Source organism: Apostichopus japonicus, chromosome 17, assembly GCF_037975245.1.
Source record: "Apostichopus japonicus isolate 1M-3 chromosome 17, ASM3797524v1, whole genome shotgun sequence".
NCBI lineage: Eukaryota > Metazoa > Echinodermata > Holothuroidea > Aspidochirotida > Stichopodidae > Apostichopus > Apostichopus japonicus.
Window position 1 is genome coordinate 24331373 of NC_092577.1, and position 14730 is coordinate 24346102.

Below are 14730 nucleotides of genomic sequence, written 5' to 3' on the forward strand. Positions count from 1 at the left end.
ATAATAAGCGATCTTGGCGGAACATGTGGAAATTCTGCATTTGTAGACCCTCATCAGCAACTTGGTGTTGAATATTCTCACCTTCCCATTTGTTTCCAACCGTTTCGTTGCAAGGCAATAAAACATAGGTTTGGCATATTTCCAACCTTCTGTTCTAGATGTATAAATTTCCCCTGAAGACTGTTAATATTTGACGAAAAGCCATAAGGAAAGCTGAAATTTGATCCCTTCGTATGCTTTAGCCTCTCCTGAATACCGGCTTGTGTGCCTGTACGCCTGCGAACAATGTTAAGTTCCTTTAATCTAATGATTTCCTGTGGCCTTAGTTCGGTCATGTGTGACCTTATACTTTGAGTGTATCTGGGCTGTAGGTAAGTCTGGTTATCCATGTCCATGTGTGTTAGGCTATAGTTAGGCAAACAATCGTGATGGTAATGAGTAAAATAATAAACTCACAAAACTTTGCATCCTCATCCTTTTAATAATCCAGAAAAGCAAATTGAAAGTTGTTCGTCCTGATGTTACATTTGACGTTTTACAGCGATGAGTAACGTGACAATTTAATTAGTAAAAATGTGAGAGCAAAAATAACTATCGTGTCAGCTCAGTGAGGAGCGCCACCAAAGATGTCATTCTTTGTCATTTGTCATTCTTTTAACAAAGGGGGTTTGTGGCAGAGCTGATTTGATAGCACAACTTAGAAAAAGTGTTTCTCATGAACCTACGTACGTATGTGACTGTACATATTCCACATACGAAGACATGAATTTCACATACAAAGACATGTATTCAACATACAAGACATTTTTTCTGGACATTGAAATAGTGTTGCATTAAAATTTTATAATGATAATATTGTTAAATAAAGTCCTTGATGCCCACAAGAGTATATAATTACAATTTATTTAGTGGTCAAGGGGGTTTGAAATCTCTCATCTCATCTATCCTCATTCCACTTAATTTTATTTTATGGCAAGTAATCACCAAACATTGTTGCTCTGGATAATTTTTTGGATCAATCAGATAATGACGAACAGAAAACTAACGTATAGTTACATTTTCGATCAATCTCTTCCCGGTCTACGGACACTTACGGACAAAATTGTTCTAATCACTCTAAAAGGCATTAGAAGTCGTGAAAATACCTGCAACTGTCATTAAAATTCAAAGATTGACCATTTTACTAGTCTTTTCTTGTCAATTCTAGTTTTATTTAAATTGATAAACAGTAGCTAATTATGCACAATTGCACATTCATGATGTAAAGGGAGTGAGTGACTAAATTTTATGCCATGTTATCCCTTTGCTTTTCACATGGTTTGCACATATTTAATGAGTTTCCCAGTGTTCTCAAAAATGTGTGTATCTTGATAAAGAAAATAGCTTTTCAACAATTTTTTTAGGAGATTCTCCTACAACAAAGGTACTGAATTTGTGGCAAATTAGCTAGGTGTGGGTAACATTGTAGTACTTCAAGGGCTGAAATTGTTTTGATGTTTTATGTATGTATGTCTACCACTGTGCACTCACTACTATTTTACATGACGCTGTTGAAAATCTGAATTGAGCCTAATTCAGGTTGTTTTTTGTTTACTACAATGCAGATAAAGATCAGAAGATGGCTCAAGAAAGTCCAGAATCCAAAAAACTTAGAATGGCACGGTCCATTCCTACCTTCTTTGACTCAAGTAGGCACAGACCTTCTGTCATATTTGATGATTATTCTGATACTGTGTCAAAGTTCTCCTCACAAGGGCATGGATATGGCATGGTTGGAGAAGGCAAGAGTTTGGCGGTTTTCACAAGTGGAGGAGACTCGCAAGGTAGCCTACTGTACAACATTCATGGTGCTCTAATGTACAATACTGTATATTGTAGGCTCTATCATCTCCTTAAATTACCTCTAAAAGTAAAATCCTTGCAATGTTGGATTTATGCATCATTGATAACTCTTGCATTAGTCTATTTTGTTTGTAATTAAATACCCAGAGGACACTTTTGGTGCACTTAAAGACAAAATGATTTCCCTTTTCAGGTATGAATGCAGCTGTGCGGGCTGTTGTGAGAATGGGAATATATGTTGGCTTCCGTGTGTTCGCTATTCATGAAGTAAGTATGAAATGGTAGAATAAATTAAGCAAATTAACTGTTCTTTTCTATTACACATACCCATGTGTGGCATATACACTCTTTGATGATGAACGTACTGAAGTTCAGTCTTGCAGCCTTTTCCTTACATTAAAAATGTGTTTACAGCTGTGTGTTATCTTCCTATGTACAGTATGTTTTAAAAAGATCAATATTTTAAAGCTTTAGAGTGTTACAAAACAGTGTATTGCTAACCTGCTCACCGAGTGCTAATTTGTTAATACTTAGCTAACTTGAAGGTTTTCTGAAGATGGGAGCTTTTCATCATACGGTGTACTCATAGCTTACACTTCATTTTGATATGAAAGAGTGCAATTCTGTGTTTTACTGCTACATTAAAACTCAAAGTTTGGACAATAAAAACAATGACCCTGTTCCTCTCTGTATTGTAGGGCTATCAAGGAATGGTAGATGGAGGTGACCACATCCAAGAAATGGGATGGAAAGATGTCTCTGGAATCATCCAATTGGTATGTACAGTACATTTATTATTGTAGGACAGTGGTCAATTGTTATGCTATAATTTAATTACGGAGTGGTCAGGTGATCTACCGTTACTGGTGGGTTAAAAATTTTCTCAACTTTTAGGTACTTTCAGCCAAAGTTGCAGTGAGTAAAAGTGGGTACTTGTAAACATTATCTTGGTAGTGATTTATTCATATACAGTAAACGATTATGGTATGTACTGTAACTGATCCCTACAATTCAGTGCATTCATCATAGTTTGTTATGGATATTTTGACGATAACAATATAGTTGACTAGTGTTTGCACAGGTTATCCGGGTACCCGCCCGATGCGATACTACCCGGTTCCAAATTTATTACCTGAATCCTACGCAAAGTGTGATTGTTTTAAAAAAAAATTGCAAACCGATGGTTAATGTTTGCTCTCCACACCTCTATTGGATTAGACCATATAAATATCCAATTTAGTTCTATAAGGTTTAAATTTGGGAATTTTTGGAGAAGGTGCAGCAACAGCCATCCGTGCTTTGACATGGAATGACCCACTTGCGATTATAATTTTTTAGTTACCCTGTCTACTGTATAGTCCATAAACATCTCGTAAAATTCCCTGTCAGCCTTTCCTTCTATGAAATAAACGAATCAATAAATATTAATAATTTCTTCCACATGGTAGCCTAACACCACACTTAAGTCAATGAGAAATCTAGCTTAGCCTACCATCTGTTTATTCGCTGAAATTGTGACACAGTTATAAGATATCCATGGAATACTTTCATTATTGCTGTTACATTCGACAACATGGTTGCCTAACACCACACTAAGTCAATGGGGGAAATCTAGCCTAGCCATCTGTTTATTAGCTGAAATTGTGACGCAGTTATAAGAGATCCATGGAAATACTTTCGTTATTGCTGTTTTCTTCGACCACATGGCAGCCTAATACCACACTAAGTCAATGGGAAATCTGTCAACCAACGGTTTGCAAATTTTTTTTTTTTAAATCACACTTTGCGTAGGATTCGGGTAATAAATAAGGAACCGGGTAGTATTGCGTGGGGCGGGTACCCGGGTACTCGGAAACTAACTCAAGCGTTATTTTGTGTGCATTGGTATTACAAGGGTATCTGTGATAGTATAGTAGATTCAGCATATATACTGTACACAAGCATTGTTTTTTTTTGTGCAGTGGTACTACAAGGGTATCTGTGATAGTATAGTAGATTCAACATATATATACTGTACTCAAGCGTTGTGTTTTTGTGTGCAGTGGTACTACAAGGGTATCTGTGATAGTATAGTAGTTTCAGCATATACTGTACTCAAGCATTGTTTTGTGTGCAGTGGTACTACAAGGGTATCTGTGATAGTATAGTAGTTTCAGCATAAACTGTACTCAAGCGTTGTTTTGTGTGCAGTGGTACTACAAGGGTATCTGTGATAGTATAGTAGATTCAGCATATATACTGTACACAAGCGTTTTTGTTTGTGCAGTGGTACTACAAGGGTATCTGTGATAGTATAGTAGTTTCAGCATAGACTGTACTCAAGCGTTGTTTTTTTTGTGTGCAGTGGTACTACAAGGGTATCTGTGATAGTATAGTAGTTTCAACATATACTGTACTCGAGCGTTGTTTTTTTGTGCAGTGGTACTCCAAGGGTATATGTGATAGTATATAGTAGATTCAACATATATATACTGTACTCAAGCGTTGTGTTTTTGTGTGCAGTGGTACTACAAGGGTATCTGTGATAGTATAGTAGTTTCAGCATATACTGTACTCAAGCATTGTTTTGTGTGCAGTGGTACTACAAGGGTATCTGTGATAGTATAGTAGTTTCAGCATATGCTTTACTCAAGCATTGGTTTTTTTGTGTGCAGTGGTACTACAAGGGTATCTGTGATAGTATAGTAGTTTCAGCATATACTGTACTCAAGCATTGGTTTTTTTGTGTGCAGTGGTACTACAAGGGTATCTGTGATAGTATAGTAGTTTCAGCATAAACTGTACTCAAGCATTGTTTTGTGTGCAGTGGTACTACAAGGGTATCTGTGATAGTATAGTAGATTCAGCATATATACTGTACACAAGCGTTTTTTTTTGTGCAGTGGTACTACAAGGGTATCTGTGATAGTATAGTAGTTTCAACATATACTGTACTCGAGCGTTGTTTTTTTTGTGCAGTGGTACTCCAAGGGTATATGTGATAGTATAGTAGATTCAACATATATATACTGTACTCAAGCGTTGTGTTTTTTTGTGCAGTGGTACTACAAGGGTATCTGTGATAGTATAGTAGTTTCAGCATATGCTTTACTCAAGCATTGGTTTTTTTGTGTGCAGTGGTACTACAAGGGTATCTGTGATAGTATAGTAGTTTCAGCATATACTGTACTCAAGCTTATTTTGTGTGCAGTGGTACTACAAGGGTATCTGTGATAGTATAGTAGGTTCAGCATATAAACTGTACACAAGCGTTGTTTGTGTGAAGTTGTACTATGAGAAAATCTGCATAGTGGCAAGTCTGACTCTGCCGCGGTGCATGTGTGACATGAAAATGTTGCATCGTGGGTAATTTAAAAAAAACGTTGCAACTTGCCGAGAATGTGTGTGAGATTTCCTTAAAAACTCCTGTTTCCCTAGTTTTCAATGGTATCCTCGGGATTGTATATTTGAATTTTGGACACTGCTTATAGGCTCTACAACAGTTGTCCTTCAAGTCTTTGTTCATTTTCATTGTTCCAATATTAAACAGGGAGCTCCCTGATTGTACATGTATACATTGAAGTTTGTAGTATATACTGACATGTAGGCTGTTGATGTGCAAGAAAAATGCAGTAAAAATCGTATAAATACAATTTGTAAACAAACTGGTATTCATACGTAGTCAAATATACTGTATAAAGTTTTGTGTAAAGAGCATAATATTTTGCTGGTACATACAGCAATGAGCATTCCCACCATTAGTACATACAATACTGAACATATTAAAATGATGTATTCTGTTTGTAAATACTGCTTCAATGGTAAAGAATTATTTAAGTAGCTTTAAGACCATGCCTTACATAAATAACCAAGCCCCAGAGTAGTATATGAACATATTGCCCCATACAGTATGTTGAATCAGACTTAATATGATATCTGTCAAGGGTAAGCCCTGGATGATGAGGATGATGTTGTATGAATACAGTTATATGAGTTCTTCTCTGGCAAATGCCTCTCAGGCAAATGTCAGCAATATAACCACACATGTACTGTATGTCTACTATACAGTGTATGTATCCTTCACATGTATGTCTGAAGTCACATCTGAGCTACAGTATTTAATCAAAGTTTCATATTACCCAATACAGTAGCAGTGAACACAAAGCCTAGATACAGACACTATGCCTTTATTAATAAATGTGGATGCTAGACAGGTCATACTGTTATTTACTGCCATTCTCTAGGGGTTACCAGTGTATGCATGTCATTATGCATTTTGTATTACTATCTTTATGTGTATACTCAATTGAATGGATCTAATATATAGGGCCTATAAGACATGTGTCTATAGCTGAATTTAATACTGGTAACAAGTCTAATGTAATGGCAACAGTTGTCATGTCATGACAACATTGAATTCAATACCAAAACATGAAAAGTTGCCTTTCTCGGTCTTCTTTTCATAGTGTTCTGACAGTTAAAATTCTTATTTTGAACATTTCAAATAGGTTCTTTCCCAGGTTTACCTTGCACACTCCTGCACTATGTGAGAGCACTGGTAGCCATGTGAATATTTAGTCATTGACTTGATGTAATCATTCGCCATCCTTATACCTCCTCTCCCATCCCTCCTGCCCTATCCCCCCCCTCCATTCATCACCTATCCCTATCATCTCTCTTCTCCTATCCCTCCACCTCTCCTATTCCACCCCTCCATTCCTATTCCATCTCTCCTCTCCTCTCCCATCCCTACTCCACTCCTCTCTCATCTCTCCACCTTTTACTTTGCCTGGCCTTTCAGTACTTCTTTTAGAAGCCTTTAGAATTAAATGGATAAAAAAGAGAAGACTGCAGCCTGTGTAACACTACAGTACATTCTACAAATGTGCAATGGTAACCATACCGATGATGGATTCAGTTAATGTACAGTAGATGTAATACTGTATGTTGTATCATAACTGTGATAAGTTGCAACATGTACAGTACATTATGTGTCCTTGCACATGACCCTACAGTATACAGTACTGTACCTATTACCCAACAAATTGGAGCTGGCACTATCCAAAGAATACAGTACATGTAATATCCTGTCAATGACAGAAGCTTTCAAAAGGAATATTATTGACCTATTGTACAGTAGGACTTCGTTCACATGAGCACTATATATACTATGCATAGTGGCTTACTTGGAAGGGAGAGTAAAGAAGGGAGGAATAGAAACAGGGAGAGGAGGTATGGGGCAGGAGAAGTGGATGGATGGGAGAGGAGAGGTGGAAGGATTGGAGAGGAGTGGAGGAGGGATGAAAGAGGAGCCCAGGCAAAGTAAAAAGGAGTGACAAGATCTGTAAGAAGTACATTAGCTACTTGTCTTATTTTCAATAATAGTCTGGTATATGTTGTATAGTCTTTAGGGGCCAGGATGAGGTGGATGGGAGGGAGGGGGGCAGGGCATGGAGAGAGCAGGTGACATCACGACTGATACTCAGTAACTGTTCATTGTTATTGGTTGGTGTAAAAATACTACATGTATAGGGGCCAGGGTGAGGCGAGGGAGATGTATTATGTATAACTGATATTCAGTAGGTGTACGTTGCATTGCTAAAGGGACACATTCTTTTCATACCTAGGGAGGGACCGTCATTGGCAGCGCCAGGTGTAAGGACTTCAGGCAACGAGAGGGCCGTTTGAAGGCAGCCAAAAACCTCATCAAGCACTGCATCACCAATTTAGTGGTTATTGGGGGAGATGGGAGTCTGACGGGTGCAAATCTGTTTCGAAATGAATGGTCAGACTTAGTGGAGGAGCTATTACAGAGAGGTGAAGTTGATAAAGTTGAAGCTGAAGAGTGTAGGCATTTAGCAATAGTTGGCATGGTAAGTGCTTCATCTAATATCCTGTTAAACAAACTAAAATGGGAGAAAAACTGCTGGCATTGTTTTGATGCTGGGTGGAAACTCTTCAAATCAGCTCTTCAAACCAGACATTGGTCAAGAAGGGTACATTAGGTGATAATTTTTACGTTTGGAACTAATGCAAGCCTATGTCATAGACATATTCTAGCAAGAAATGACATTCCTGTATGTCCAATATACACTGCAAATGTTTCCTTTTTGGTTCCTTGCTTTAGCAAAAGGAACCTATGCAGTCAGGTTGGCGTGTGTGTGTGTGTGTGTATGTGTGCGTGTGTGTGTGTGTGTCTGTGTGTGTCTGTGACACTTGCTTCGGTATGCTCTATCTCAATAAGGGAATGTTGGATTGAGGCCAAACTTGGACTATAGATCCGCCATATGGAGAAGGTGTGCCCTATTGTTTTTGGTGCCCACAAAGGTCACCAAAGGTCAGTTATGGTCCAAAAACCGAACAAATTAAAACTGCAATAACTCCCAGTGCCAATGTGCGACAAGGTTGATATTTTGGGACAAGTTGTGAACTGGTTAGGGAAACATTTTCAAACTTAACGGTCATGTGATCCGAGGTCACCAAAGGTCAATTAATGATAAAAAACTAGTATTTTTGCGATAACTTGAGAACGAATTGTCCGTTAGGGTTGGGAGTTGCCTCAATGTAATCCTTATGTCGACCCGCATCTGGGTGACCCTTGACCTCAATTTGACCTCTGGTGACCTTTACATGTTTTTGGGGATTTTTGCAGTTTTGATGCTATTTTCAGATGTCAAAGGTACCTTCTGATCATAAATGTCATCAGGTTGACCCCGTGTGACCTTTATGTGCGAAGTTATATGGGGTCAAAGTTTTTCGGTCGGAATTAGGATGGTTGTACAGACTTGTCGTTTTGTTTTTTGGAATCAGGAGATTAAACTACATCTGAAACCGAGGTCTAAAGGTCAAAGGTCACATTAGAAAAAAATGTGCTTATTTTGGGAGGAAACGAGCAAAAAAAAAATGTTTGGTTTTGATGCTAGATTTGGATATCAAAGGTACCTTCCGATCAAAAATGTCAATTGGTTGACACCCATGTGACCTTCGTGTGCGAAGTTATACGAGGTCAAAGTTAATTTTCAGACATTTAATGCAACAACTCCCAGTGCCAAGGTGTGACATGGTTGATATTTTTGGACAAGTTGCAAATGGTATAGGGGAATATTTTCAAACTTAACGGTCACATAATCCGAGGTCACCAAAGGTCAATTAATGATAAAAACTAGTATTTTTGTGATAACTTGAGAACAAATTGTCCGTTAGGGTTGGGAGTTGCTTCAATGTAATCCAATTGTCGACCCGCATCTGGTTGACCCTTGACCTCAATTTGACCTCTGGTGACCTTTTCGTGTTTTGTTGATTTTTACAGTTTCGATGCTATTTTCAGATGTTAAAGGTACCTTCTGATCAAAAATGTCAATGGGTTGACCCCCGTGTGACCTTCGTGTGCGAAGTTACAAGAGGTCAAAGTTAATTTTCAGACATTTAATGCAGTAACTCCCAGTTCCAAGGTGTGACAAGGTTGATATTATTGGAGTAGTTGCAAATGGTATAGGGGAATATTTTCAAACTTAACGGTCATGTGATACAAGGTCACCAAAGGTCAATTAATGATAAAAACTAGTATTTTTGCGATAACTTGAGAACAAATTGTCCGTTAGGGTTGGGAGTTGCTTCAATGTAATCCAATTGTCGACCCGCATCTTGGTGACCCTTGACCTCAATTTGACCTCTGGTGACTTTTTTGTGTTTTGTGGATTTTTACAGTTTCGATGCTATTTTCAGATGTTAAAGGTACCTTCTGATCATAAATGTCAATGGGTTGACCCCCTTGTGACCTTCATGTGCGAAGTTATATGAGGTCAAAGTTAATTTTCAGACATTTAATGCAATAACTCCCAGTTCCAAGGTGTGACAAGGTTGATATTTTTGGAGTAGTTGCAAATGGTATAGGGGAATATTTTCAAACTTAACGGTCATGTGATACAAGGTCACCAAAGGTCAATTAATGATAAAATACTAGTATTTTTGCGATAACTTGAGAACAAATTGTCCGTTAGGGTTGGGAGTTGCTTCAATGTAATCCAATTGTCGACCCGCATCTGGGTGACCCTTGACCTCAATTTGACCTCTGGTGACCTTTTTGTGTTTTGTGGATTTTTACAGTTTCGATGCTATTTTCAGATGTTAAAGGTACCTTCTGATCATAAATGTCAATGGGTTGGCCCCCGTTTGACCTTCGTGTGCGAAGTTATATGAGGTCAATTTTCGACGCCATATTTAGATCTCAAAAGTGCCTTTTGATAAAAAATCCGATCACATTTTGTGATCACAAAAGTGTTGGCTATAGTGTTGGTTACTTTATGGGAACATGTAGGACCACAATTACTTGGACTATTTGAGCCCAATCTTGCTTGATAATATTATGTTGTATTGTCATATACTGTACCCCAAGCAAGGAACCACAGTGCCCTTGGGCTCTTGTTTTTTTTTTTACTTTCATCAGGTGGGTTCTATAGACAATGACTTTTGTGGTACTGACATGACTATAGGAACTGATTCTGCTCTACATAGAATCATTGAGGCTGTAGATGCTATTTCTACCACAGCACAAAGGTAATCAATAGCATGGTTCTGCTGACATACATGTTAATCTCTCATAGATTACTGACCTCGTGTAACTGTTAGTCTGTTACCTTAGTGTAACTGTTAGTCTGTTACATTACAGTATTTACACATGATGTGATTTCTTAGGGCTCATTTTCATACTGTATTTAAAAGGGGAAATGCTGGAGAAAGGGAGGGTGGTTGGGTGTGGGTGTGTGAGGGAATATAAGAGGGTATAGTAAGGGAGAGATAGATGGGTGGAAGAGATGGGGGATGATTTGAGTGCACCGCTATTCCCTCCAGTCTCTCCAATCTAACAAGGTTAAAGCTCTTATTGGCTCACCCTTTGGCCCTAACTTAGCTGGTTGCAGCATGGTATGCACATCAAAAAGAGTATATAAATTATATTGGTTACACTCAATATCCAGTGATTCATAAGCCACCTTTTTTAGAACATTCCCAATCACTGGTTTATGATATCAGATCAGGAAGATGGGAGAAGAAAGTTTAATATCAGTAGCAGGGTACTCCGTGGGTGTCTAGTTTCTACCAGTAACATTCACACACAAATTTAAGCAAAAGTAACCAGAGCAAGCACTGTTTATTACATTGCTGAAACATTCATATAGTTAATGGATATTGTATCTCATCCTTAAAGGATATTATCAAACCCAAATATTAGCAAACCCAAAACCCAATATTAGCAAACCCAAAATTGCTAGATATACTAAAATCTTTAGTAATCGCACAATTTCTTAGGCTGTTTGGAACAATTATTTCCAAAAATGTTGTAATAGTGACACTAGAAGAGCAGTTGTCTACCAATAATACTTTGGTGCTATTTTGTTTTGTTTTACTACTGTACTGTAAATAGTGAAGTTACTAACACAGTCAGCATTATCATAGAAAAAAAAATGTTAAATCAATTGTTTATTTACAGCAAGCAGACTATGTTAGTATGGAGAGTCTAGAGGGCCTGATGTTTTGATCCTAACAGGATCATCTTCAGTACCTAACTGAAAACAAAAACAGACACATTAAAAGAGATAGTAAAATAACTTGGACCAATGAACAATGATTATAGTAAAAGTAGATGGAGCTGTTTTTGTTTGAATTTGCCTCTGAAGAAGATCCGGGCAGGTTTGAAACGTCAGGCCCTCTAACATTGATACATGGAGCATGCCTTGGTGAATTTGATTTGTGGGTGAGCGTGTGTAGGTTTGATGGAATACACTCTGGCTTTCTTGTACAGGCTCTCAGGAATGATTTTCCACATTGTCGGTTAACTTTTATCTGTGTGTTATTTTTCCCTTTTTCGACAGTCACCAAAGAAGCTTTGTGATGGAGGTCATGGGTCGTCACTGTGGCTACCTTGCTTTAGTTGCTAGTCTTGCCTGTGGTGCTGATTGGCTCTTCATACCAGAAGCTCCACCTGCTGATGATTGGGAAGATAAATTATGCAAAAAATTATCCCAGGTAATACCATCAGCATTGAAGAAGAGCTAATCTTTTTGTAAATCTTATATAAATTATACAAATATACATATTATAAATATTATAAATAATATAAATCTTATTAAACATATGGCATTTCCCCTCCCCATACCCAGAAAACAGCTGGACAAGAGTATCCGTACAGGTTCTTATAAATTTAGTCAAGTTGCACAATCATTGAAATATACCACAGTCTTTTACCAATGGTGAGACCATCTGATATTTATATATTGATTTATATTGATTTATATGTGATTATAAGATATTAGGGACACAAACCAATGGTGAGGCCATCTAATTAATACTCTAAGATATTAAGTACACATACCAATGGTGAGACCATCTAATATACTCTAAGATATTAGGGACACATACCAATGGTGGGACCATCTAATATACTCTAAGATATTAGGGACACATACCAATGGTGAGACCATCTAATATTTACTCTAAGATATACCAATGGTGAGACCATCTAATATTTACTCTGAGATATTAGGGACACATACCAGTGGTGAGACCATCTAATATTTACTCTAAGATTCTAGAGTCACATACCAATGGTGAGACCATCTATACTCTAAGATAATCTTATATTTACTCTAAGATATTAGGGACACATACCAATGGTGAGACCATCTAATATTTACTCTATTAGAGTCACTCTAATATTAGAGTCACTCTAATTATTAGATATTAGAGTCACTCTAAGATATTAGAGTCACATACCAATGGTGAGACCATCTAATATACTCTAAGATATTAGGGACACATACCAATGGTGGGACCATCTAATATACTCTAAGATATAAGGGACACATACCAATGGTGAGACCATCTAATATTTACTCTAAGATATACCAATGGTGAGACCATCTAATATTTACTCTAAGATATAAGAGTCACATAGCAATGGTGAGACCATCTAATATTTACTCTAAGATATTAGAGCCACATACCAATGGTGAGACCATCTAATATTTACTCTAAGATATTTTTTTTAGAGTCACATACCAATGGTGAGACACATACCAATGGTGAGACCATCTAATATTTACTCTAAGATAATAGAGTGACATACCAATGGTGAGACCATCTAATATTTACTCTAAGATATTAGAGTCACATACCAATGGTGAGACCATCTAATATTTACTCTAAGATATTAGAGTCACTCTAAGATATTAGAGTCACATACCAATAGTGAGACCATCTAATATATACTCTAAGATATTAGAGTCACATACCAATGGTGAGACCATCTAATATATACTTTAAGATATTAGGGACACATATCAATTGTGAGACCATCTAATATTTACTCTAAGATATAAGAGTCACATACCAATGGTGAGACCATCTAATATTTACTCTAAGATATTAGAGTCACTCTAAGATATTAGAGTCACATACCAATAGTGAGACCATCTAATATATACTCTAAGATATTAGAGTCACATACCAATGGTGAGACCATCTAATATATACTCTAAGATATTAGGGACACATATCAATTGTGAGACCATCTAATATTTACTCTAAGATATAAGAGTCACATACCAATGGTGAGACCATCTAATATATACTCTAAGATATTAGGGACACATATCAATTGTGAGACCATCTAATACTTACTCTAAGATATTAGAGTCACATACCAATGGTGAGACCATCTAATATTTACTCTAAGATATTAGAGTCACATACCAATGGTGAGACCATCTAATATTTACTCTAAGATATTAGAGTCACATACCAATGGTGAGACCATCTAATATTTACTCTAAGATATTAGAGTCACATACCAATGGTGAGACCATCTAATACTTACTCTAAGATATAAGAGTCACACACCAGTGAGACCATCTAATATTTACTCTAAGATATAAGAGTCACATACCAATGGTGAGACCATTTTATATTTACTCTAAGATATTAGAGTCACTTAAAGATATTAGAGCCACATACCAATGGTGAGACCATCTATACTCTAAGATATTAGGGACACATACCAATGGGGAGACCATCTAATATATACTCTAAGATATTAGTGACACATTCCAATGGTGAGACCATCTAATAAATTGAAATTTGTCATTTTTTCCAGACCAGAGAAATGGGAAAAAGGTTAAACATCATCATTGTAGCAGAAGGTGCAGTTGACAGACACGGTAATACGATAACTGTCAACCAAATCAAGGAGGTAAGTATGTGTGAGGTGGCCTGATAGCACTCTAGTGGGCTTAGGGATTTGTCACACTGCTCTAGGTATTAAAAGGATTGTCTGGTGGTCCAAAGAAGTTACCTTAAAAAATGATAAATAGTTTTCAAACATGTTGTCAAAGTATGAGAACGCTAATGTTGCGTTTGACAGAGAAACAATTTTTAATCGTTGAGGATGGACATTTCCAATATGATTTGAACACTACAGAACGTGATGTCATCTACGCTAATGCAGATTGCGACATAACCCACGCTCCGGACAGTACCTACAGTAACCACAACAAAAACCGTGTTTGTAAACAGATTAATTTCCTCCTTGATTTTCGAAGAACAGTTTATGAACTGTGGTTTGAGTGTGAGAGTGTATTATGTGCAACGCTATACAAGTATACCAACTTGGCATGGTAGGATATAAGTTCGCGATAGCTATGTAATATATAATAGGCAATCACCTGTGTGTGTACACGTGACTGTGTTTTTGCTGCGGAAATAGGAGTGCTAACTTCAAGTCGCCTGTTTTGCCTATTTGCCTGCGCTACGTCAATCACCAAATTGATGCGTTCGAACAAACGGTACTTTTGGTGAGAAACTGGTGAATTTGAAAACCAGATTTCCACAAGAAGAAAACGTCAAATGGGGACATTT

General features: G+C 37.3%; 1 protein-coding gene across 2 annotated transcripts in view; it reads left to right on the plus strand.

Annotated features, from left to right (window-relative positions):
* LOC139984967 (ATP-dependent 6-phosphofructokinase, muscle type-like) overlaps positions 1-14730 on the plus strand; it is a 63286-nt gene that overhangs the window by 15823 nt on the left and 32733 nt on the right. For both annotated transcript variants that reach the window (XM_071999130.1, XM_071999129.1), the window contains exons 2-8: positions 1605-1823; positions 2036-2109; positions 2541-2618; positions 7449-7694; positions 10268-10377; positions 11691-11844; positions 13970-14065. In XM_071999130.1, coding sequence (XP_071855231.1) covers positions 1619-1823; positions 2036-2109; positions 2541-2618; positions 7449-7694; positions 10268-10377; positions 11691-11844; positions 13970-14065 — 963 coding nt within the window. In that variant the 5' untranslated portion in view covers positions 1605-1618. The remainder of the gene's footprint in view (positions 1-1604; positions 1824-2035; positions 2110-2540; positions 2619-7448; positions 7695-10267; positions 10378-11690; positions 11845-13969; positions 14066-14730) is intronic.